Source organism: Pituophis catenifer, unplaced genomic scaffold (genome assembly GCF_029215685.1).
Source record: "Pituophis catenifer annectens isolate HBS135680 unplaced genomic scaffold, rPitCat1.0.hap2 SCAF_3, whole genome shotgun sequence".
NCBI lineage: Eukaryota > Metazoa > Chordata > Lepidosauria > Squamata > Colubridae > Pituophis > Pituophis catenifer.
In genome coordinates this window covers 98,779,438-98,806,850 of record NW_027256883.1, presented here as the reverse complement: position 1 = coordinate 98,806,850, position 27,413 = coordinate 98,779,438, and the positions used below count along the sequence as shown (strand labels likewise).

General features: G+C 39.8%; 1 protein-coding gene across 1 annotated transcript; it reads right to left on the bottom strand.

The window, feature by feature from the left end:
- Nucleotides 1-1,429: 1,429 nt before the first annotated feature.
- LOC139314998 (uncharacterized) lies at nucleotides 1,430-25,806 on the bottom strand. Its single transcript, XM_070941023.1, has 3 exons — nucleotides 25,770-25,806; nucleotides 15,039-17,362; nucleotides 1,430-3,844 (listed from the first exon to the last, which is right to left on the bottom strand). Exons 1-3 carry the CDS (start codon nucleotides 25,804-25,806, stop codon nucleotides 1,430-1,432), a joined length of 4,776 nt encoding a protein of 1,591 aa, XP_070797124.1.
- Between the last annotated feature and the right edge of the window lie 1,607 nt (nucleotides 25,807-27,413).

Below are 27,413 nucleotides of genomic sequence, written 5' to 3'. Positions count from 1 at the left end.
ATACCATTCTTATAATTTCAGTAAATTGATGCAACACCCAACTGACCTTGGCTAATCTCAAGAAAATTGAACTGTAAGTATATAGATAGGGAAACACTAAGACATCCCAGGCTTATAACAATAGCAATAGCACTTAGACTTATATACCACTTCACAATGCTTTCCAGCCCTCTCTAAGTGGTTTACACAGTCAGGATATTGCCCCCAACAATCTGGGTCCTCATAAAATAGATTGTGAAGATAAAAATACTCCACAAAATTAAAGGACTGGAAAAGCACATCTATACTGAGAAAATTGTCTGATTAAACAAATAAGTTCCCATTTGACATGTTCTTGAAAAATCCAAGCAGATCTTTAGCATTTACTGCTTAATTGCTTTATGAGTTTCTCATAATACAACAGATATTCCTTGAGCTCTATCATTTTCAGCGATATAGGTTTGGAGACTCAGAATTCCCTGCCATCTGCCCTTTGCTAAGAATTCTGGAAGCTCAGCACCACACATCTACAACTTGACAAGGTTGGGAAACACTGGTGAGCCTCCCAACTATCAATGTCAGGCTGTCAAAACTACAGATCCCTTCATCTTATTTTGTTGAAGGTTGCAAGGATTTCCCTCTTCCAATCCCCTCATATTTCAATTCTCTCAGATTATTCATTCAGATACATAAAATAAAGACCTGGGTTTTCATATGATATAATCCGTTCCCACTCCCCAAACACATGCTAAGTTGACACCATTCTCAAAGATTTGAATTATAGAATGTAAGGATTGGGAAGGACTTTGATGTAGGAAGATCATTTGATTCCTTGCAACCTCACAAAGTGTGACACTGCAGGTGTTGCAATAGAAACAGGATAAAAGAATCCACCTAATGGTTGTTAAACTGACAAGGCCATTCCAGTTTGGATTAGAGAGCTCTAGTACAAAGTAATATTTATCATTTTATGAATATGACTATCCAGTTATCAGTTATAATTTCTGTATTTCAAACATATTACTTTTATCCAATTGTTAACTCCTGTACAATATTAGACTTTCTATTTTTAAAGTTACCAACAATAATGTTCTGTGTAATCTAGTAGATTAATAAAATTTTAACATTTGCAATTTATGCTAGCCATAAACATTGTCACAAAAAGAGGCATTACATTGATAACTGATTCATTAACTAACAAAACCATCAATAATAGAAAAATTATTCATTATTGTTCACATATAAGTTACTGTCAAACTTTTTTGAACCTTTCTATAGCTTCTCAAATTAGAAAAATATTTTATCTACAAAAAAAGGATTCATGATTTGTAATTCAATATATTTTCCACCAGTGTCTAAACCTAAAAATTCAATATTTATTTATTCATTCATTCATTTATTCATTCATTCATTCATTCATTCAATTTGTATGCCGCCCCTCTCCGAAGACTCAGGGTGGCTCTTTATAAGCATGGAAATAGGATGCCAAGTGGATGACAAGAACTCTAAGAGCTGGACTCACCTTTTTAGCAGAATCTGGGGACACATCCACCCCATTGATAAGTTCCCCATTATCTGCAAAGACAGGAATATTGGGACTGAAAATCATGAGATCGCTCTTGACACCAGCCTCTGCACTCACACCTGCCAGGATGTGGCTGTGACGATTGGAATAGGACCAGCTGCCCACTTCGCTGGCACACACCAGGGTGGCCATGCCAGGGCCATACACCATGGGTTCCTTTTCCTTGCAGTGGCATCGCAGGGCCATGTAGATGAGAGTGGCCAACAAGAAGAGGCTGGAAACAGAGCAGATGGCAATGATCAGATAGACGTTGATTGAGTCCACCAGGGGCACAAAGTTTTCCCCTGACCTTTGAAGATTAATATCCGTTTTCATTGTCTGACCATTTGTCACAAGTGACACACTCAAGGTGGCTGTAGCTGACAGTTGAGGTTTTCCATGATCCTTCACAAGAACCAAAACACTGTGGATTTTGCTTCCTTCTGATTCTTCTAGAGAATATTTGGTACTCACCTCACCACTATACTGCCCCACAGACCATGGACTATTGCTTTCTTCAACCAATTCATACTTTAGCCATGCATTGTATCCAGAATCTGCATCCAAGGCATGGACCTTGCCTACAATATGCCCAGGCATCATGGGGACCACTAGAAGAATCAGATTCTCTTCTGATGACCTTGATAGAGCAGGTGCATTGTCATTCTCATCCATCACAAAGACTTGAACAGTCGCATTGCCACACAAGGAGGGCATTCCAGCATCCTTGGCTCTCACATGGAACTCCAGCAGTTTCAACTCCTCATAGTCCAAAGACTGCAAAGCATAAAGTTTTCCACTCTCTGAATGTACAGAGATATAGCCTGACAATGGCCAGAGCTTCTCATCTATCCAATAGGTGATCAGGGCATTCTCAGCTATATCTGGGTCCCCAGCAGACATTGTGAAAATGTGAGCACCAGGGGGATTGTTCTCCTTTACAAAGACTGTGTAGGAGGGCTGTGTGAAAGCCGGAGCATTGTCATTTATGTCACTAATAGACACTAAAATGGTGAGACTAGAAGACAGTGGTGGAACGCCCTGATCTTCAACTGTCACAACCATCCTGTACTCAGCCACCTGCTCTCGATCTAGGTCTGCACCAACGATCAGGGAGTAGTAATTCTTGAATGTAGATTCAAGTTTGAAGGGTACACCAGTGGGCCAGAGGAAACAGTTTATCTGCCCATTGATTCCAGAATCCTTGTCAGAAGCACTGATGATGGCTACCACAGTCCCTGGAGGGGAGTTCTCTGGCAATGGCACAGAGAGAGAATTCACAGATAGTTCTGGAACGTTGTCATTCATGTCCAAAACCTCAATGAGAACTTTACAGTGTCCTGATAATTGAGAACTGCCGTTATCTTCTGCTACAATTGGAAGTTCATAGAACTTACTTTCTTCGTAATCCAATTTTCCAATCACTATGATCTCCCCAGTATCAGAATTTATACTAAACGACTTTGTGACATGAGGAGCTAAGCTATCAGTAAAAAAATAAGAGATTTCCCTATTAATCCCTTCATCTAAGTCTGTAGCATTCAGATTAATAACTAATGACCCACTGACTGTATTTTCTAGCAACTTTACCCTGTAAATAGATTGATTAAACACAGGAGGGTTGTCATTGACATCCAGTACCTTGATGACTAGCTGAACAGTTCCTGTGAGTTTTGGTTCACCCCCATCAGTGGCTGTCAGTACTAAATGATGCACAGGGCTCTCCTCTCTGTCAAGTGGAACCTTCAATAGAAGTACTACAGATTTACTCTCATCTTCATCATTTCCTGTATCAAGAATAAAATGGTTGTTTGGGCTGAGCTTGTAATTTAATAGAGCGTTAGTAGCAATATCTGCATCAGAGGCTCCCTTTAAAGGAAATCGAGTACCAGATGCTGTTATAAATTCAGCCATGCTCAGGATCTGTTCCCTGGCTGAGAAGATAGGAGCATTGTCATTAATGTCTTTGACTTCAACCTCCACATGGAAGAACCTCAGAGGTTTCTCGACAATCACCTCCAGATGAAGGACACAGTCTGCATTCTTGGCACACAGCTCCTCCCTGTCTATCTGGGAATTTACAAACAAGATCCCATTCTGCAGATTTACCTCAAAATAGTCCTTCTCTCCTTTGGACAGCATCCGGAACATCCGAGGCACCAGCTCGCTCACCTCCAACCCCAGATCCTGGGCGATGCGGCCCACAAAGGTGCCGTGCTGGGATTCCTCCAGCACAGAATAATGGAGCTGGCCGCTCCCCATTTTCCAGGCAGTGTGGAGCAGAAGCAGCTGCAGCAGCCCCTTCGGCCAGGTAAGCATTGCAGACACTGGAACAACACCAGCAAGCTCTTCTCTTTTTCTCTAAATATCTTGTCTCAAAGGTGTCATGAGCAGAGACCATCTACCCCAGCCATACTAGTTCACAGGTTGAATCTTGGCTTGTTGAGATCTCTCTGTTGTTTGATATTTCCCTTATAGATCTGACTGGCAGGAATGTCTGTCCCTTTAAGGGAGTGGCTCTGCATTTTCAGTTTCACTTAGAGGATTTCCTTAGGAAACAGCGACCTCCTGTGACTGAATTTCAAAATGAGAAACAGACTTCCACTCTTTATTGAGTCTGCGATACTTTTTCCTTCGAGGGCTTACTATTCCTTCATGTATCTCTGATATGTAGTTTTCCTTCTTTTGTTCTTTAAATATTATATTATATTAATTTAAATCTTATGTTAATGCCTTGGTACTCCCTGGCCATCTTTCCCACTGCCAATAGATGAACACCAGATAGATGGGGGGAAGTTGAAGTAGTTGCAACCATTTAAATCAGACTTTTGACCAAGATGACAAACATTGGAACATTAATTCCAAGGAAACTGATAATGGTATTCCAATGCTATGAAAGCAGAAGTATTTTTCTAGTTTTATTTCTGAGTCTTGGCTGGATATGCAGCTCTTGAACTTTTTAGGCGAACGACAAGCAGGGCAAGTTCTCAAAACTCATGTGATGTTTTAACTGGCTTATTCCTGAAATAGATTACATGTTGCAATTAATCTAACCCATGTATTAGAGTGCATTTCCAGAGTATAGTAACTCTTAGTTCTTTCCCTGATTAATCTGTTGTTATCAGTGCCATCACTAAGTCTATAAAATGTTATTCCTTACCAACATTTTATCACCAAAATTATTTTTAGGAGACCATAGAATACATTCTAAGTCATTAATAACGTCCCTGCCTCAGAATCAATAAATAATTAGGTAGTGAAACCAGTTTCAAAATTGTTTCTGTGTGATCCCTTGAAAATTATATTGTATTGGTATAAAAACTATGTATCTATGTCTCTGTTTTTGCATTTGTATTCTCTTTTTTTTATTTAGTTCCCTTTTTTATTCTGCATCACTTTTTTTACTTTCATAGATTTTTTATCAGTTTTTTCCACAACTTATTTTCAGATGTTTAACATGTACTGTTCTGTACTAAATCTTTTGAGAAGGAAAAAAGTACAGAAATTCAAACTTTTCCATTTTTATATTTCATTTCAAGCAACTTAATGAGTCTGTCACTAAATAACCTTACATAATAATTTTTTCACTATTGTTTCCTTTATACTCATAAACATACCGACACACTGAACATCTAATAATCATAAAGGAAATTGTACTTTTATTTTTTATAGCTCGGAAGAAAACAATGGCAAACCTATTAACCTCATTAGCCTGGTGGAAAAAATCATGAACGCAGTCTTCACTAGTCAACCTTTAATCTAGAGGGTCTATCTGGGTTTGTTTTCACAAACCTTTCCTTTTTTATTGCTTAGGTAGAGTAGCCTGAATATAGAAACCATCCGACAAGAAATGTTTGTCCGTGCATGTAAAAGATAGTAATTTTCCACTGTTCTATCTTCTCCACCCTGTGATCAAGAAAACAAGTTAGGGGGGCGGAGCCAGCTGTCAAGGGGGAAAGCTGTGTAAAACGGCGCTCCGGTTTGGAGAATTGCTTTCAAAGCTATTTTCCTTCGGTCGGCGGACTCTTCAGAGTCCCAGATCCCTTGGAGGGGGAATCGGAAGAAAAGGGCACCCTGCAGTGCAATTCTTGGCATCAGTTGGGATAGCAGATGGCAAGAAAGCCTCAGAGAAGCTGATTGGGGATAAAAGACGCCCACAATGGTGGCCGTGAAGAAATGACATCAGAGAGCTGGACAATGATAGCACTGGACTAGCCGGACAACAGAAAGATGGAGCTGGGCTAAAGCGATCTTGGTATCTTCTTGCGAGTAAGCCAGGCGAAAGACCTTCCTGGAGGATTAGCAAAGAGGGAAGAGGAAAAAGGAGGCCCCAGGAAGGGGGAAATTCCCTCCAAAACACAGCAGCGAATGGCAAGTTTAGGGCTTAAAAGAGGCTATTTCAATGCAGGAGACAACGTTGTAGAAGTGAGGGGGGAAAGTTAAGGGAGTATCTTGCTATTATTGATGATTTGATATTATAAAACCAGTCAATTTAAAGTTTGAGAGTGAAAGTGCTGATTAATTGGAGATTACGGACATTTTGAAGAGTGAGTGATGGTTGAGTAATATAACAAGGAGCAAGGGTGACACCTACTGGCCAAGAGAAGAAAAGCTAATTCAAAGGAATATAAGAGTTACATTTGAGAATTTGCTGCTAACTAACTTATAAATTGGGGAGATCCTGTGCATAACTTTGGCTATGACAGAACTTGTGAAATAGTGCTCATTTAGAAACAGAGAAAACACTACAAGGCGGTGGTGATATGGGACACTTTTAAGAAGACATTACCTTTATGAGTACTTTTATGATTACTACTTTATTTTTTCTTACTATTTGATTACTATATTTTTTTCTATCTAATATATTAAGTAATGACGGCATTGATATTGTATGTGATTTAATTATAAATTCTGTTATTAATTAATTGTTGATATTGTTGGATGTGCTAGATCGATATATTGGAAGGATAGATTAATATAAGGATGCTAAATTTAAATGACATTTAAGAACATAGGATATTAAGGGGAAGTGGTGAATTTAAGTACTGAAAATTGAATTGTGGAATTAGTAATAGCTGGGGTGTGCTGGAGAAATACAAGAGGAATATAAGGAAATGGGGAGGTTGGTGTAAAGTGGTTGGTGTAAAGCATTTCTAATTTGACAAGAATTGGTGCAGGGAAAAGACAGGGGGTACAAACTATGACAGTGGAACTGAGTCCAGCAGGGCAAAGGTCCATCGAGCAAATAATGCAAAAGGAAAGGTCCAATTCATTCAAAGACTTACAACAAATGTTACAGACAATGCAGGATGTTATGCTAAAAAATCACGAGGACTTAAAACGAGAGATAGCAAAAGTAAGGAGTGATACAGAAGAATTGAAAGAAAAGATGAGATCAATGGACGATAAATTTGAATGCTTCCAACAACAAATAATGAAAAATGAGCAAAAACTACAGGAAATGGAGGAGAGAATGGGAAGAGAAGAAAAAAGAGTGGAAGACATGGAAGAAAGACTGATACAAGCCAATAAAGATCTGGAACTGTCGGTTAACCATTTAGAAACAGAAAAAGCAGACCACTTCCTGCGATTCCAAAATGTGAGGGAAGAAAACAGTGAGGACCTTTCGGAGATGATGGCGGATTTATTGGCGGGTGCACTAGGAATTGGGAAAGAGGAAATGATCAATGAAATGGATGAAATCTATAGGATCCATACTAATTATGCACATAGGAACAATCTACCCAGAGAAGTACATATTAGATTTATAAAAAAATCAATACATGACGAGATCCTGCATAGGACCAGAGAAGACCCATTGGAGTTTAGAGGAAGGCAGCTGGTGGTGCTTAAACAGATTCCCAGAAGGATAAGAGAACTACGACGACCCTACCAAAAGCTAACATTCAAATTGACAAGAAAAAATGTAAATTTCCGATGATTTATTCCAGAGGGGATTATGGTATAGTGGAGTGAAAAAAGGTTCAGACTAGACACAGTGGACAAAGTAGAAGAGTTTTACAGACAGAATTTTGGTAATAAAGGGAAGGTGGAAGAAAGAGAAAGAAGGGAGGATAGAGAACTAAGAGGACAGTCACCAGAGAAGAGGGAATGTCAAAGTAAAGAGAAAGGTAATGTGAAAAGAGAGAATGTAGATAATGGGAAAGATGATTATGGTGGACACAAAGAATACAAAGAAATCAGACAAGTTGTATTTAGGGCAACAAGGCCTAAATACAAATAGAGATGTACAAGAGGAAATATCAATCTTATCTGTAAATGTTAATGGGTTAAATGCTCCAGGAAAAAGGAAACATTTTTTCAATAAATTGTATAAGATGAACTTGGATATAATAGTTTTGCAAGAAATGCACATAAAAAAGCAACATCACCATCTATTAAAATGTAATAAGCTAGGCAATTTGTTTATATCTTCATCACAGCACAAGAAAGGGGGAATTGTTATGTATGTAAAGGATGGAATTTTGGCTAAACAAATATGTAAAGATGAAGAGGATAGAATATTACTAGTAGAGTTAACCTTGAACGGAAAAAAATCCGATCTTGACTGGAATATACGCGCCAAGCAAGGGTCAAAAATTATTCTATAAGAAATTGTATAACATGATAGGAGATTTAGAATATGATAATATGTGGATAATTGGTGATTACAATATGATTGTGGATAGAGAACTAAACTATAGGAATGATAGATCAAAGAAAAGTATCAGAAGAATATTACCTAATATATTTTTTAAAATGGCGGAAGAACTGTCTAAAGGATAGTTGGAGGGAAAGAAATGGGAACAAGAAACAATATACATATTACTCTGGCAGACATCAATCTTGGTCCCAAATTGACATGGCATGGGCATCAACGGAATTAAATTTAGAAATTTAGGAAATTAATATTGATACAAATTCATGGGCAGATCACAATCCTATTATAATTAAATGGAAAGGACAAAAAAAATAAGGAGGTGGACCCTAAAAAAAGCAATTCTAAATTAAAGAAATTAAATTAAAGATGGATGAACAAATGAGCTTGTTTTTTCAAAGTAATAAAAAAGAGGATACAAATAGTCAAAATCTGTGGGATATGGCCAAAGCTTATATGAGAGGAATAGCAATAACATAGATGGCTAAAGATAATAAACAAAAAAGGCAGCGACAGAAAAATCTAGAGGAGGAGCTTAGCAAATTGGAGAAAGAATTACAGGAAGAACCAAAAAAGTGGGAATTGAAACAGCAAATAGATATAACTAAACATAAATTGAATATCATTGAAAAGGAGAGTATGGTGCAGCAAATAAAAAGTATCAAACAAAACTTTTTTGAGAATGCAAATAAGCCGGGACGTTGGTTGGTTTATAGATTAAAAAAGTGAAAGGAAAAAAGTCAAATTAGTAAATTATATAATGAGGAGGGAGAAGTAATATGTCAAAATGAGGGGAAGAAAAGGGTGGCCTATGAGTTTTTTAAAAATTTATATGAGGATAAAGGAAAGATAGAGGAAGGTAAGATATTGCAATATCTGCAAAAAATAGGACTGCCAAAAATTCCGACGGAACATAAAGACTTATTAAATAATGAGATAACAGCATTTGAAGTATCTGAGGACATTAAAAAACAAAAAAGTAACAAAGCACCAGGTTCTGATGGGTTGCCGTCAGAAATTTATAAAAATCATCAGGAAATTCTAGGCCCATTGTTAGTAGAGGTATACAATGACATACTGAATGAAGCCAGGATACCAACATCATGAAGGGAAGCAACTATTACACTGATTCCCAAGGAAAATTCCAATTTGACTCATATCAAAAATTGTAGGCCAATATCTTTATTAAATTCGGATTACAAAATTTTTATGTCAATTATGGCAGATAGATTAAAAAAAGTATTAGAGAAATTTATTCACTCTGATCAAAATCGCTTCCTGCCCAGAAGGCATATAAGGAACAATATTAGGACTGTCTTAGATACTATAGAATACTATGAAGTTCATAATGAGAAACAAATGGCATTGATATTTATCAATGCACAAAAAGTCTTTGATAACGTTAAATGGGATTTCATATTAGGACAACTAAATTATATGGACTTTCGGGGGAAATTTATAAATATGTACAAAGCAATCTATTTTGGACAGGAAGCCAAAGTTGTAATTAATGGGGAAACGAAGAAAATTTTTCCTATTCAAAAAGGAACAAGACAAGGCTGTCCGCTATCACCATTACTATTTATTCTATCACTAGAGATTTTAATTAGAACAATTCGAGAAGATGAACAGATCAAAGGCTTAAAAATAAGGAGAGAAATTTTTAAAGCACAGGCATTTGCGGATGACCTTGTCTTTATTATTGAAGAACCTGTGAAATCTGGTGTTAGGCTGATGGAAGTGCTGGAGAAATATGGGGAAGTAGCAGGCCTAAAAATTAATAAGGAAAAAAACGAAAATAATAGTTAAAAATATGACCGAAAAGCAAAAAAAAAAAAAAAAGAATTGGAGGAAAAAATAAATATTCAGGTAACGAAAAAAAATTAGATATTTGGGGATTCAATTGATGGCAAGATGCATTACACTCAAAGAAGATAATTACGATAAGTTAATGGCACAAATTAGGTCAGATTTGGAAAATTGGATGGAAATACAGTTATCTTTAATAGGTAGTATAGCTACCATTAACATTAATATTTTACCGAAAATGTTGTTTCTATTTCAATGCATACCAATTCGGCTCAAAAAAGATTTTTTTACAAATTTGGAAAGATATATTTCAAAATTTATCTGGCAAGAGAAAAAAACCGAGATTAAAATTATTACAAGATGCTAGAGAAAGAAGTGGATTCGGCCTACCAGATTGGAGAATATACTATCAAGCAGCAGCTTTGGTATGGATAAGTGAGTGGATGCATCTCAAAAAATACAAGCTTATTGGCACTAGAAGGCAGGGGTGAAATTTAAAATTTTTTGCTACCGGTTCTGTGGGTGGGGCTTAATTAGTGGGCGGGGCTTGGTGGTAAGGTGACTGGGTGGGCATGCCCAAGTCAATGTCACATCTTTTCCCTTTTTTAACCTACAAAACACAACACAACACAACTGGCTCACCCACAATGTAAAAGCAGCTGTGCTAGACCCAAAATGGCTCCGCAACAAGCAGGAACCTCACACAGTCACGAAAAGCCCAAAAAAACAACTTTCACATGTTACACACACACACAACACAACTGGCTCACCCACAATGTAAAAGCAGCTGTGCTAGACCCAAAATGGCCCCTGCAACAAGCAGGAACCTCACACAGCCATAAAAAGCCCAAAAAAACAACTTTTACACTTTACACACACAAAATTCCACATACAGCTTTGTGAGATTTTGTGTGTTTGTGTAGTTAGAGTGAAACACTACAGAAACACACTAAATCTCAGAAAGCTGCACAAATATTATTTTATTTTAATTTATTTTTATTTTTATATAAAAGCAGGTAAATTTAAAACTTCCTAAACTTTAAATGGCTAGGTCTAAAAAAAGAACAACTAAAAAAAACCCCAATTAACTATTTTTTTAAAGCTCCCAAAGGGGAAAAAAACTTACCCAATAGAACAGGGGTCTCCAACCTTGGCAACTTTAAGACTTGTGGACTTCAACTCCCAGAATTCCTCAGCCAGTTTTGCTGGGAGTTGAAGTCCACAAGTCTAGGCAGGAAGGCAGGCAGGCAGATCAAGTTGCTCACCGATTAGCACAAATCAATAAGGGAAATTCTTCAGCTTGTTGGAAGTGTAAGACACCTTCGGGGGATTTCTACTATATGTGATGGGAATGCTCAAAGGCAAAAAAATATTGGAATTTAATAAAGAGTTGGCTTGAAGAAATTTTATTAATAAATATAGAAGTCAAGCTGGTATTTTTCCTTTTGGGAATGACAGAGGGTAAATATAAGAAAGATATAAATTATCTAGTATTGCATATACTCACAGCGGCCTTTTCTTAAAAGTGGAAAGAGAAAGATACCCCAACTGAAAAGGAAATATTACTAAAAATTCTTAACTGCACAGAAATGCAGACTTACCTAGGAGCTCAAGGATAAATGTGAAACACAGTACTATATAATCTGGAAAAAAATTTACAAATGGCTAGATAAAAGGAGGATAGCTGAGACAAGGATGTAGTGTTGGATGAGAAATATATACGTTATGATGGATAAATATGTATGTAAATTGCATAAATAGGTACAGGGATAAATTAATATTCTCCTGGCCGGGTCTGGCCACGAGCGGCACCGGCAGGCAATGAGGTGCGTGTGCACAAGCAGAACAGGGCGGCAGCCCCGCACATGGACCCCATTGCCTGCTGGTGCCACTTGTGACTGTACCTGGCCAGGAGAACTGCAGCAGCCAGAGGGATGGCTTCGCAGCAGAGCTGCTCAGAAGGCAGCCAAAAATGACCACCAGAGGCTGGAGGCTGCTCAGCGTAAAAGGCAGCCTCCCCTTGCCATGTCCCCCCGACAAAGTGTGAAGGCAGGTGAGAGAGGTGGGCGGTGAGCGGGCAGCGGCTCCAGGGCAAGGCCACAGCCAGGGAGTGGTGCATTCCCCGACCTGGCTGAGGCAGGTGGCGAGTGGGTGGCGGCTCCAGGGCCCCAGGGAATGGTGCATCCCTGGGCCCCGGCCCCCAACCCAAGGTGAAGGGCAATTGGGTGGCATGCATTGCTTACCTTTAGTGAGCTGAGCAGAGCTGGCGAGGTGATTAGCTGGGCCACGTGGCAAAGGCAACATATATAGGGCAGGTGGGATGGGCGGGGCAAGCAGCAAGGAGCCAGAAGGAGCAAGCGGTGACTGGGGGGCATGGGCAGGGTCAGTCAGAGGTAGTATTTACCGGTTCGGTGAACCAATTCAAATCACCGCTACCAGTTCGCCCGAATTGGTCCAAACCAGTCGAATACCACCCCTGATTACAGGCCACTTGGCAACCAGTCATGAAGGTGATTTGATTGCCAAACACCCAGATAACAATCAAGTAACAAGGGGACGCTGCAACAGCCATAAGTTTGGATCATTAAGCATAGCTGTAAAAATGAAACATTCCAATCTCAGAGTATTCCAAAACTCTCAGCAACAGTTTTATCTGGGTTGAGCCCATCAAAATCTGGTGAGAGATCAGGAAGAACCAGTATGACTGAATTACCCTCATATCAGTTCAGTCAGAGGTCATGTGTCAGTCAGGCCAATGATCTCTCTGTGTTATGTCCAATCCGAAATCTGCCTGAAAGAAATCCAAATAATCTGTTTCCTCTAGGACCCTATGTAATGACAACCTTCTCAAAAATCTTCCTTGTTTCAGAGACTTCCAAAATACTCAAGTACAGATGGATCCAGTGAAGTCTTTTTAAAAACAGTAGGAAAACTGCTATGATTACTTTCAGTTTTATTTGTTTTTTGAATCAATTACTATCTGTTTATTAGTATATCAATTCAAGGTTTGAACCTCCTTCTGAGTTTGAAGATTTTTGGAATGCTTTCCTTTATTTCCCCAAGTCTGTTTCTTTCTTCGATGTTGTTACAGATCTTATAATACTGTTTCTTGACTCTTCTAAAACTTATTTAAAATTCTTTGTTAGGTTTCTGTCCTAACATCTTTGTCTTTCTTGGTTCTGGCTTCTTTTCTGGGAAAGTTCTATTTTTTGTTCTATGGAATTGTTTGTCCCACAGTTCCTTGTATATTCTGGGCTTCAAAGCAATTCTGGATGTTCTCCTTTGAAATACTACAGTTAGTCCCTGGTCACATCTTTGTTCTTACAATTCTTCTACTTCCTTGTATCAATGATATGGTCAATTCAATTTCTGCATAATCTATCTGGGTGTGTCTATATTTTTTTTAACTTTTGCAACCCAGTATACATAACAGCACATTTTGCTTCCACATTTTATTGAATATTCAAATCGCAATTTGACCATAAAACCTATTGACCTCCTCTTTTTCTGCATCAGTTTTGGGAACGTAAACTTAGATAATCAGAATATTAAATGAGGTCTAATTAATATTATTTAGTTATTGGTTGCAGTATAGCCAAGTACTGCTCTTGTTCTATTCTTCCTGACTATGAAGGCAACAGTCTTATTTCTCTGTTTTATTAAAAACCTTGTTACAGAAAGTTACAGTATACTTTGTAAAATCAGTATGTAAGTTGTTCATATCATTCCTACAAGTTGATGCAACACCCAGCTGACCTTGGCTAAACTCAAGAAAGTTGAACTGTGAGTACATAGATGAGGGACCACCAAGACATCCCATGCTTATAAAATAGATTGTGAAGATAAAAATACCTCACAGAATTAAAGGACTGGCAAAGCACAGCTATACTGAGAAAATTGTCTGATTAAACAAATAAAGACATGTTCTTGAAAAATCAAAGCAGATCTTTAGCATTTACTACTTAATTGCTCTATGAGCTTCTCAGGACACAACAGGAGTTCCTTGTGCTCCATCATTTTCAGCTATGTAGGTTTGCAAACTATAGATCCCCTAAGTTTATTTTGTTGAAGGTTGCAAGGATTTCCCTCTTCCAATCCCCTCATATTTCAATTCTCTCAGATTATTCATTCAGATACATAAAATAAAGACCTGGGTTTTCATATGATATAATCCGTTCCCACTCCCCAAACACATGCTAAATTAACACTTCTCAAAGATTTGAATTATAGAATGTAAAGATTGGGAAGGACTTTGGTGTAGGAAGATCATTTGATTCCTTCCAACCTCACAAAGTGTGACACTGCAGGTGCTGCAATAGAAACAGGATAAAAGAATCCACCTAATGGTTGTTAAACTGACAAGGCCATTCCATTTGGATTAGAGAGCTCTAGTACAAAGTAATATTTTATCATTTTATGAATATGACTATCCAGTTATCAGTTATAATTTCTGTATTTCAAACATATTACTTTTATCCAATTGTTAACTCCTGTACAATATTAGACTTTCTATTTTTAAAGTTACCAACAATATATTAAGAAGATATAAACTTCCCAAACTTACAAATAATGTTCTGTGTAATCTAGTAGATTAATAAATTTTTAACATTTGCAATTTATGCTAGCCATAAACATTGTCACAAAAAGAGGCATTACATTGATAACTGATTCATTAACTAACAAAACCATCAACAATAGAAAAATCATTCATTATTGTTCACATATAAGTTACTGTCAAACTTTTTTGAACCTTTCTATAGCTTCTCAAATTAGAAAAATATTTTATCTACAAAAAAAGGATTCATGATTTGTAATTCAATATATTTTCCACCAGTGTCTAAACCTAAAAATTCAATATTTATTTATTTATTTATTTATTTATTCATTCATTCATTCATTCATTCATTCATTCATTCATTCATTCATTCAATTTGTATGCCGCCCCTCTCCGAAGACTCAGGGCGGCTCTTTATAAGCATGGAAATAGGATGCCAAGTGGATGACAAGAACTCTAAGAGCTGGACTCACCTTTTTAGCAGAATCTGGGGGCACATCCACCCCATTGATAAGTTCCCCATTATCTGCAAAGACAGGAATATTGGGACTGAAAATCATGAGATCGCTCTTGACACCAGCCTCTGCACTCACACCTGCCAGGATGTGGCTGTGGCGATTGGAATAGGACCAGCTGCCCACTTCGCTGGCACACACCAGGGTGGCCATGCCAGGGCCATACACCATGGGTTCCTTTTCCTTGCAGTGGCATCGCAGGGCCATGTAGATGAGAGTGGCCAACAAGAAGAGGCTGGAAACAGAGCAGATGGCAATGATCAGATAGACGTTGATTGAGTCCACCAGGGGCACAAAGTTTTCCCCTGACCTTTGAAGATTAATATCCGTTTTCATTGTCTGACCATTTGTCACAAGTGACACACTCAAGGTGGCTGTAGCTGACAGTTGAGGTTTTCCATGATCCTTCACAAGAACCAAAACACTGTGGATTTTGCTTCCTTCTGATTCTTCTAGAGAATATTTGGTACTCACCTCACCACTATACTGCCCCACAGACCATGGACTATTGCTTTCTTCAACCAATTCATACTTTAGCCATGCATTGTATCCAGAATCTGCATCCAAGGCATGGACCTTGCCTACAATATGCCCAGGCATCATGGGGACCACTAGAAGAATCAGATTCTCTTCTGATGACCTTGATAGAGCAGGTGCATTGTCATTCTCATCCATCACAAAGACTTGAACAGTCGCATTGCCACACAAGGAGGGCATTCCAGCATCCTTGGCTCTCACATGGAACTCCAGCAGTTTCAACTCCTCATAGTCCAAAGACTGCAAAGCATAAAGTTTTCCACTCTCTGAATGTACAGAGATGTAGCTTGACAATGGCCAGAGCTTCTCATCTATCCAATAGGTGATCAGGGCATTCTCAGCTATATCTGGGTCCCCAGCAGACATTGTGAAAATGTGAGCACCAGGGGGATTGTTCTCCTTTACAAAGACTGTGTAGGAGGGCTGTGTGAAAGCCGGAGCATTGTCATTTATGTCACTAATAGACACTAAAATGGTGAGACTAGAAGACAGTGGTGGAACGCCCTGATCTTCAACTGTCACAACCATCCTGTACTCAGCCACCTGCTCTCGATCTAGGTCTGCACCAACGATCAGGGAGTAGTAATTCTTGAATGTAGATTCAAGTTTGAAGGGTACACCAGTGGGCCAGAGGAAACAGTTTATCTGCCCATTGATTCCAGAATCCTTGTCAGAAGCACTGATGATGGCTACCACAGTCCCTGGAGGGGAGTTCTCTGGCAATGGCACAGAGAGAGAATTCACAGATAGTTTTGGAACGTTGTCATTCATGTCCAAAACCTCAATGAGAACTTTACAGTGTCCTGATAATTGAGGACTGCCTTTGTCTTCTGCTATGATTGGAAGTTCATAGAACTTACTTTCTTCGTAATCCAATTTTCCAATCATTCTGATTTCCCCAATATCAGAATTTATACTAAAGAGCTTTGTGACATGTGGAGGTGCTTTATTACTAAAAAAATAAGAGATTTCTTTATTAATCCCTTCATCTAAGTCTGCAGCATTCAGAGCAATAACTAATGACTCACTAGCTGTATTTTCTAGCAACTTTACCTTATAAGCAGATTGATTAAACACAGGAGGGTTGTCATTGACATCCAGCACCTTGATGACTAGCTGAACAGTTCCTGTGAGTTTTGGTTCACCCCCATCAGTGGCTGTCAGTACTAAACGATGCACAGGGCTCTCCTCTCTGTCAAGTGGAACCTTCAATAGAAGTACTACAGATTTACTCTCATCTTCATCATTTTCTGAATCAAGAATAAAATGGTTGCTTGGGCTAAGCTTGTATGTTAACAGAGTGTTAGTACCAATATCTGCATCAGAGGCACCTTCTAAAGGGAATCGGGTACCAGTTTTTATCAGTTCAGCCATGCTCAGGATCTGTTCCCTGGCTGAGAAGATGGGAGGATTGTCATTAATGTCTTTGACTTCAACCTCCACATGGAAGAACACCAGAGGTTTCTCCACAATCACCTCCAGATGAAGGACACAGTCTGCATTCTTGGTACACAGCTCCTCCCTGTCTATCCGGGAATTTACAAACAAGATCCCATTCTGCAGGTTTACCTCAAAATAGTCCTTCTCTCCTTTGGACAGCATCCGGAACATCCGAGGCACCAGCTCGCTCACCTCCAACCCCAGATCCTGGGTGATGCGGCCCACAAAGGTGCCGTGCTGGGATTCCTCCAGCACAGAATAATGGAGCTGGCCGCTCCCCATTTTCCAGGCAGTGTGGAGCAGAAGCAGCTGCAGCAGCCCCTTCGGCCAGGTAAGCATTGCAGACACTGGCACAACACCAGCAAGCTCTTCTCTTTTTCTCTAAATATCTTGTCTCAAAAGTGTCAGGAGCAGAGACCATCTACCCCAGCCATACTGGCAATGCGTTGATAGGTTGAATCTTGGCTTGTTGAGCTTTCTCTGTTGTTCAATATTTTCCTTGTGGATCTGACTGGCAAGAATGTCCGTCACTTTAAGGGAGGGGTTCTGCATTTTCAGTTTCATTTAGAGAGTTTCCTTAGGAAACAGCGACCTCTTGTGATCAAAATTCAAAATGAGAAACAGACTTCCATTCTTCATTGAGCCTCTGTGATATTCTTTCCTTAAGGCTTCAAGGGCTTGCTGAAGCGTTCATGTATCTCTAATGTGTAGTTTTCCTTCTTTTGGTCTTTAACTATTATATTAATTTAGATCTTATATTGATCCTTGGTGCTTCCATGGAAATGTATTATAATGGAATGGATATTTGTCTGGTTCTCTGGCCATCTTTCCCATTGCTCCCAATAGGTGAGCACCAAATAGATGGAGGGAAGTTGAAGTAGTCACAACCCATTTGAATTAGACTTTTGGCCAAATCACAAACATTGGAACATTAATTCCAATGAAACTCATAATGATATTCCGATGCTATGAAAGCAGAAGTACTTTTCTAGTTTTATTTCTGAATTTGGCTGGATATGCAACTCCTGAACTTTTTAGGCAAATGACAAGCAGGTCAAGTTCTCAAAACTCATGTGATGTCTTAACTGGTTTATTCCAGAAATAGATAACATGTTGCAATTAATCTAACCCATGTATTTCTTATGACCCCTATTTAATTTTGTACTAAATCTTTTTACAAGGAAAAGATACTGAAATTCAAACATTTAATCTTTTATTTAATTTCAAGTGACTTAATGAGTCTGTCGCTAAATCATCTCACATAAAAAATTTTCATTTTTTTTCTTTTATACACACACACCTACAGACACACTGAACATCTAAGCATCATAAAGGAGTTTGTACCTTAACTTTTCATAGCTCAGAAGAAAACAGTAGCAAATTTATAGCTGGCTGACAAACCGTACTCAATGATACTTATTTTGTATCACTTTTTTACTTTCATAGATTTTTTATCACTTTTTTCCACAACTTATTTTCAGATGTTTAACATGTACTCTTCTGTACTAAATCTTTTAAGAAGGAAAAGATACTGGAATCCAAACATTTAGTCTTTTTTATTTCATTTCAAGTGACTTAATGAGTCTGTCATTAAATAACCTCACATAAAAAAAATTTCATTGGGTTTTTTTTTTTTGTTTATACACACACACATACAGAGATGTTGAACATCTAACCACAATAAGGAATTTGTACCTTTCCTTTTCATAGTTCAGAAGAAAATAGTAGCAAATCTATTAACCTCATTAGGCTGGGGGGGATTCATGAAGTCAGAACCCATTGCACTATTTTCTCCCTCCTGGGACCAAGAAAACAAGGTTTCTTCTGTATGATATTCCTTCAGCTTCTTTAAGGATGCTATTAAATGCACCCTCAATCAAGTCTTCTTATCTCAAAGTTGAACACATTTTTCAATTTCTCTTTTCTTTCCACATCCATAATCCTTACTGCCCTTATTAGCACTCTTTTGAATTTATTATAAACTATATTGCCCAACATTGGATATAGTGCTTGAGAGGGCTTTAAATGTAATGCAATTATTACTTCCTATAATTTAGAAAATATATTTATTTTGATGCAGAATAAACTTTCGTTTCCTTTTTGGGAGGAAGATACCTGGCATTTAAACAACTGTGTGGTAGTATACTACATGTGAAAAGTATGCCAAGAGTCAGTGTTGGTAATTATGTTAACATTCAACAATCAGTTTTAAGGCCACAAACAGCTACACAAAGAATTTGTTAATTCATGAGAAGTGGGAAGCTAAGCATCTGAATCACTGCAGATAGAAGACCAACTTACATTATAGGCAGTCAGCTGTTTCATATGGCTTAATTATTACCTGCAATGAAGTTTCTTATCTGGCTGAACCAGGTTTGTGACATTTCTGTGGGATCCTAACCACAAAAATATATTTTTTGGGTTCAGTTATTGCCTTTATCTTGTTTAAATTAGCAGCTTATAGTAATAAACAATGATATTAAGAAAAAAGAAAAAGAAAAATCATCCCACTCATCCACAGTGAAACATCTTGTTTGAGTTGAAGAACTATAGAAACATGATTTTTCTTTCTGTCTCACAACTGAAGATGGCAGAAAAATTAACACAGAACGGAAGTTGCACAGAGTTGCTTATCTCTTTAAAAACTATTTCTCATTATTTACAGTCTTTTAAATGGACAGAATTCATGCAGATAAAAACTGCAGCAAATGAAGAAGGAAAAAATAACTCAACTTGAAATTTCTGACAGACAGTGCTGCCTCATTGAACAAATGTTGAACATAAATAAAAATGTTCAAGATGAAGTGACCACTTATAGTTAATTTCACAGAAATAATTTATGATTTTAAAATATTCTTTATAACATTGAGCAACAGTCTACAATTATCTTTATTGAGAAATGTAAATGTGTACTGTATGTATGTGTTTTCAGTACAGCTAGCATACAGGTTGGAAATTGAAACTACTTATGATGTAGGCCTTTCTATCCATTCAGTACAGAAATCTATTTGGACGACATATTTAAGTTCTACAAGATCATATCTTTCATTTATCTTACCTAGCAGGATGATTTAAATTGTTCTTCCACATCTGCCACCAGAAATGGTTGAGAAATTTAACAAAACTTATTTGGTAACAAAATGCAAGGTGTTTAAATACATTTTCTATTGATTTTTTCCCCCTTTATTCTTAGATACTTAAATGAAGAAGTTAGGGTTTCAGATATCACTAATTACAGAAAAAAGTATTTGTCTCACAATCATAGGAATAAAGAAGTAGCAGTTTCAATTATTTTTTAAAGGAGATATATTTCAACTTGACTTGCAAATAAGGAGGGAAATCCTGTACTGACTATTTTTTCCAAACTATTCTATAGTATTAGTTTTTTTTGTTTCTTCAAAATTTTTTATTTTATTATTCTTAATTTTTTTATACATTTTTCTTATACATTTATTTATTTAAACTATTGAAAATAGTTTATCTGAAGTACATAAAAGTTCTTTTCCTCCTTTTTTACCTAAGCCTATGCAAATATTTTTTTCTATGCTCATTAATGTTATCAATACATGTTTTCTAAACTGAGCAATTTAAAATCTTTTTTTTTTAAACAACAGGGAACTAATGTTTTTCATCATGAGAAAGAACTTCCATCTAAAAGATGGGTTGGTCAAATATATAACAGAGGGATTTCAAAATCCATCAGTGGCATAATAAATTTGATTCAGTTTGTGGTAGAACAAGAAATAAGCGATCCGGGAGGAAGCAATGATTTAATGATCAGATTTTCTTCATAATGTATGGTACTTCATAATGTATGGTGTGAGTCACTGGTTGCATTTGCAGATCACCAGAGGTTGCTGGGAGAGCAAGGAGTTACTCACTGAATTTGTACCTTTACTTTTCATAGCTTGGGAGAAAACAGCAGCCAATTTATTAACTTCATTAGCCAGGGGAAAAAAAATTCATGAACTCAATCACCACTAGTTAATCCTGAATCAAGAGGATCTATCGGGTTTTTTAATACAAACCTTTATTGTAGTTTTTGTTTGCTCAGATAAAGTAGCCCAGGTATAGAAACCATCTGAATGTTTGTCCGTGCACGTAACATAGTAATTGTCCACTGTTCTATTTCTTCACCCTTGGGACCAAGAAAACAAGGTTTCTTCTGTATGATATTCCTTCAGCTTCTTTAAGGATGCTGTCAATCAAGTCTTCTTTTCTCAAGGTTGAATCCATTTTTCAAATTCTCTTTTCTTTCCACACCCGTAATCCTTACTGCTCTTATTAGCACTTCTTTGAATTTATCATAAACTATATTGCCCAACATTGGATATAGTGCTTGAGAGGGCTTTAAATGTAACACAATTATTACTTCCTATACTTCAGAAAATATATTTACTTTGATGCAGAAGAAACTTTCATTTACCTTTTCGACTAGATGTAGAATTCGCATTCTACCAGATGTGAAAAGAAATTCAGCCATACTCAGAATCTGTTACTTGGGAGCATTGTCATTAATGTCTTTGACTTCAATCTCCACATGGAAGAACCTCAGAGGTTTCTCCACAATCAGCTCCAGATGAAGGACACAGTCTGCATTCTTGGCACAGCTCCTCCCTGTTTATCCAGGAATTTACAAACAAGATCCCATTCTGCAGGCTTACCTTAAAACTGGAAAAGAGCTGATGTGATACCAATCTATAAAAAGGGGGGGATATGGATCCAAGAAATTATAGGCTAATCATCTTTAGACCAATACCTGAGAAAATCTTGGAAAAAATAATTAGGCGCAGGATTTGTGAGCACTAGAAATGAACAAAGTAACTACTAGAAGCCAGAATAGGTTGGTTAAAAGCAGTTCATGCCACACAAACCTTATTGCCTTCTTTGATCAAGTGATTAAATTACTGGACCAGTGATATGCTTTGGACATACTATAGTATTCTTGGACATGTGAGAAAGATCTAGGTGTCCTAGTGGACCATCATTTAAATATGAGCAGGCCAGTGGTGGGTTGCTCCCGGTTCGGTCTGGTTCTTGCAAACCAGTAGTAATGATGGTGGGAGGCTCCGCCCACCCACCCCGACATCATCACTGATGATCTGCGCATGTGCAGAAACAGGCTACAAAAATCCAATGCAGTCCTAGGCTGAATTAACAGAAGTATAACATCAAGATCACGAGAAGTGATAATGCCACTTTATAATGCACTAGTGAAACCAGACTTTGATTACTGCAAAAAGTTCTAGTCATCCTGATACTGTCAACCTCCGCCTTTTGCTGCTTTGGCTGCCATGGTAACGGGGGGAGGGGGGAGCTAGCATTGAGTTATAAGCGTACTGGAGAGAGAAACGAAAGTGATTCGTAAGATATAGTGCTGCATCTTTGAAGCTGCTATTGGGTCAACGGCCATGGCATTCCTGATTGATGACACCGCCAGACGTGTGCTTCCACCTGATCCCTGGGAGACCTTTGGATTGGATGATTTACGTTGGACAGTGGGAGGGGATGCTTTCTATCTGTAATTTTCGTGCTTTTGCCTCAGATTCTGCTTTTTCTTGGCTGCGATCATTTCATTTTCCAGTAAAAGTACTTTTCTCTTTAAAACAATGGAGTTGGGGTCATTCTTTCTTGGACTTTGAAGGAAGCATACCTGACATTAAGCAGAATCTCATTCTCAGCCATCCCGAACAACTACCGAGGGGGCTGAAAACCACAGGAACTCTGATCAAGAAAGTGATTTAGATCAGATGGGAGCTGCTGGCTCTACGATGACTTCATTCCAACCAGGGGGAGAAGCCACAGAGTGGATGGAAAAATTACAGCTGAGAGAGGAGCCAGAGGAAGCCAGATGGTCGCGGGGAGTAGGGAGGTTGCCGGACCTAGCGAGGACCCCCCAAGGAGTAACCAGCTCCAGACCCCGTAAGGGAGAGGCCGTGTGGTTGCTCAAGCTATGCAACTCCTCTGCGATGCCAAAGAAAGCCGAAAAAACCATGAGTCTTATGTATTCCTTGTGGGGAAGGGAGGAGACTACCCCAGAGTGGATCCAGAGGAGACTGTTTGTGGGAGAGAGGAAGAGGAAGCTGGGGAAGGAACATCTCAGGCTTCGGGTATCCAAGCGAGGGATGCAGCAGCCCAGGGACCCCCAGCCTTGCAGGCCCCACCCCGGAGACGCAAAAAACCAAAAATCCCCCCCTAACTGAAAAGTATGGAGGGAATCCGAAGACTTTGGGGCTTTTCCTGACCCAAGTGTGGAACCACATGCAGGACTGGGGGGGGGGACTACTTGTCAGATGCAGCACGAGTGAGATGCATCACGAATGCCCTAGAGGGAGTAGCAGCTGAATGGATGGTGGTCCTCCACAATAACAACTCCCCCTTGCTGAGAAACTACAACCTATTCATGGGGGCTCTTAGGAGGTGGTTTGAAGACCACCTAGCTGAGCAGAAGGTGAGATTCCGAATGAAGGGTATCCAGCAGGACCGGAGATTGGTGGCAGAATACACCCAAGAGTTTCGCGAGCTGGCACCTTTTATGACAGGGTGGTCAGAAGAGGCCCTACTGGAGAGCTTTAAGGATGGACTGAATGAAGACGTTTACAAAGATTGTAGAGTACGGGGGGGTCCCCGAAGATTTGCAGAGTTGGTACATAGTAGCTGAGGACATGGAGATCGATCTGGCCCGAAGCCGACTCCAAGGGGGCCGTACAGGGGATCCGTCATCCTACTACTACCGCAAAGGAGTGCCAAAGACGGCTGAGGAGAGAGCGGAGTTCAAACCCAAGTCGAAGCCCTTCACATGCTTCAAGTGTGGCAAGGAAGGTCACTGGGCCGCTGAGTGCTTCTCCAAGCCAGTGCCAAAATCTACCAGCTCAGGGCCAAAGAAGGCTGACAAAGTGCCCGCAAAAGCCCGGGAAACCGCCCTGAAAGGGGAAGTCGTTGAGTTCGCTCCCCGAAACCAGGGTGAATTGGGAACTCTGACCACTGCGGACAACAGCGAGACGGACTCCGACTCTGACTCCGATGATCTGGTGAGTCACACTGAGGGCCCCATGCTCGTTCCCATAGAAATAAGGGTGCCATCCACAGGGGCACACGCGCAGATGCTAGCCCTATTAGACTCTGGGTACACCAGGTGCATAATCAGCCCAAAAGTGGTAGAGAAAATGGGCCTAAGGCTAAAAATGTTAAAAAGGCTCATTGCGTTCTGCCAGTTGGACGGATCGATAGCAGGAGGGGGCCCAGCCAGTTTTTTGTCTGAACCCATTGAAATGCAATTGGGGGATCATGTAGAGACTCTCAATTTTATTGTGGCCCCTGGCATGGAACGACCCCTCATACTTGGACTACCCTGGCTCCATCGATGGAACCCACGTGTTAACTAGAAGATGGGGGTTTTGCGCATTCGCACCAGAAACCCGAGACTAGAGAGGGAAGAACCCCCCCTTGAGGACGGAGTAGAACATGAAGGGGCGGAGGTGGCAATAGGCCACATTGAAGGGGAGGAGAAGATTCCAAAGGAGTATTGGGATCTCCGAGAAGTTTTTAGTAAAAGGGCCTCGGATGTGCTGCCCCCCAAACAGAGCTACGGACTGTACTATTGAAATACACCCTGGGGTAAAGCTCCCTAAGCCAAAGATCTACCCCATGACCCCTCGAGAGTTGGGGGAGTTACGAAAGTTCATTGACAAAAACCTAGAACGGGGTTTTATCCAACCAGCCAGACCAAGGGTGGCGCCGCTGGTACTGTTCCGGGAAAGGAAAGATGTCTCCTTTCATCGGGTAGTTGATTATAGAAACCTGAACACATTTGCATGGAAAATGTTTACCCCCTGCCGCTCATGAAGGACATGCTAGCCCACCTAGGAAAGGGGAAGATCTTCACCAAACTTGACTTACGAGAGGCATACTACAGAGTGCGAATTAAGGAAGGGGATGAATGGAAAACAGCATTTAACTGCCCACTGGGATGTTTCCAGTTTTGAGTGCTTCCTTTTGGACTACAAGGAGCCCCTGCTGTGTTCATGCAATTGATCAATGAAATGCTGCATGAGCACCTGTATAAGGGGGTGCTCGTCTATTTGGATGACATTCTTATCTACTCTGAGAACATGGACGACCATGTGAAATTGGTGCGGACTGTCCTGAAAAAACTCAGGGCTGCTGAACTGTATGCCAAGCTCTCCAAGTGCGAATTCCACCAAAGCAAAATTGACTATATTGGATATCGCATATCTCGTGAGGGAATAGAGATGGATACTGGAAAAGTCCGGGCTGTGCACCACGCACCTGCAAACAACTACAGAGTTTCCTGGGATTTGCTAACTTCTATAGACAGTTCATCCCCTCATTCGCAAAAATCGCGCTACCAATAACAAATCTCCTGAAAACAAAAGGTGAAGTAAAACCAAAGCCCTTCCGGGCCCTTGAGTGGACTATGGACTGTCAGGCAGCATTCGAAAAACTAAAACGGTTGTTTGCTGCTGAACCAGTCCTCAAACATCTGGACATGGAAGAGCCTTTTGTAGTACAGGCTGACGCAAGCGACGTAGCAGTAGGAGCAGTACTTCTGCAAAAAAATGCAGAAGGGAAATTACAGCCCTGTGCCTATACATCCCGGAAATTGTCGGAGACTGAAAGGAGATGGGCCATATGGGAGAAGGAAGCTTTTGCAGTACACTGGGCACTGTTAATGTGGAGACAATTTCTTGAAGGAGCTAAGCATCCTTTTGAAGTTTGGACTGACCATAAAAACCTGGAGGCATTGAAAACACTGTGTAAGCTGTCACCAAAGCAAGTTCGCTGGGCTCAGCACTTCAACCATTTTGATTTCACGCTATGCTACCTTCCTGGTGGAAAGAACTTCATAGCGGATGCACTTTCCAGATTGCCTCAATACAACAGTACCAAGAAGGAAGTGGTTCGCCCGATCATCCCTTCGACCCAAGTGACTACCACAGCGCAGGCGAGGAGCAATCCAGCCCTCTCGGGTGATTTGTTTCAGAAACTACAAGAAGCTCTGAAAACTGACGAGTGGTTTCAAACCCAGTCGAATGAATGTACACTTTGTGATGGACTAGCTTGGGTTGGAGCCAAATTGTATGTTCCTGCCAGTTTGAGAGTAACAGTGTTGCAACACGTTCATGACGCCAAGGTGGCAGGACACTTTGGATTTGTCAAAACTCTACATCTCGTTAAAAGACAATTCTGGTGGCCCGTACTCAAAAAGGATATAGAGGCATATGTAGCTACCTGCCCAGTGTGTGCCTCAGCTAAAAGACCTCCGGGGAAGCCACCTGGTCTACTTCAGAGTGTGGCAAGGCCAAATGCCCCTTGGAAAGAGATATCCATGGATTTTATTGTAGACCTGCCGGATAGTGGGGGGTGCACAGTCATATGGGCAGTAACTGATTTGTTTTCCAAACAAGTGCATTTCATCCCATGTCCTAAGATCCTGTCAGCTAAAACCCTTGCAAAAATGTTTATTCAACATGTGTATAGGTTACATGGTGCTTCGAAACGTATAATCTCGGACAGGGGTATACAATTTACCTCCAACTTTTGGAAGGAGTTTCTGATGTTGATAGGCTCCGCCCAGGGGTTAAGCTCCACCCACCCACCCCAGACAAATGGGGCTGAGAGAACCAATTCCATGTTAGAACAGTATCTGAGATGTTCCATAAATTATCAGCAAGATAACTGGGTGGACTTATTGCCATTTGCGGAAGTGGCGTATAATAACTCCATACATAGTAGCACAGGGTTCACTCCATTCAAGGTGGCTTCTGGCCAAGAGTTTGTGCCAATCCCAGAGCTACCTCAAGATAACCCACAGAACCCTTCTTTGATTGATTGGATCGAACAGTTACGAGGGACTTGGGCGGTAACCCGAAAAGCTCTAGATGAAGCACATCGAGCACATAAAGCCCAAGCCGACAAAAAGAGGTGTCTGGCACATGCTTATAAAGTGGGGGACATGGTTTACCTTTCTACCAAATATTTACAAACCCCCTAAAAATCAAAGAAGCTTGGACCCAAGTTGGGCCCTTTCCCAATTACTCGAGTCATTAATCCAGTCACGGTTGAATTGAGATTGCCAAAAAATTTGCGACGAATTCACCCCGTGTTTCATGTCAGCTTGCTGAAACCGGAACATTCATCCCCTTTACGTCTGGACCAAGAGCCTCCTCCTGTTCCCATACTGATTGAAGGGGCACAACATTTTGAGGTTAAGAAGATCTTGGATTCCAGGAAGCATCACGGTAAAGTGCAATATCTGGTGGCCTGGAAACATTTCCCATTGTCTAAAGCTGAATGGGTGAACAAACGTGATGTCCAGGCACCAAAGAAAGTACA

Excerpts from the sequence above, each read along its gene's own strand:
- LOC139314998 (XM_070941023.1), bottom strand. The coding sequence starts at position 25,806 with ATGGTCAGTCCAAACTTCAAAAGGATGCTTAGCTCCT. Across the intron at positions 17,363-25,769 it reads CAAAAGGATGCTTAGCTCCT|TTCTGCTCCACACTGCCTGG; the intron begins TCAAGAAATTGT and ends TGCTGCAGCTGC. Across the intron at positions 3,845-15,038 it reads CCCCAGATTCTGCTAAAAAG|GGGCTGCTGCAGCTGCTTCT; the intron begins GTGAGTCCAGCT and ends ACCTGGCCGAAG.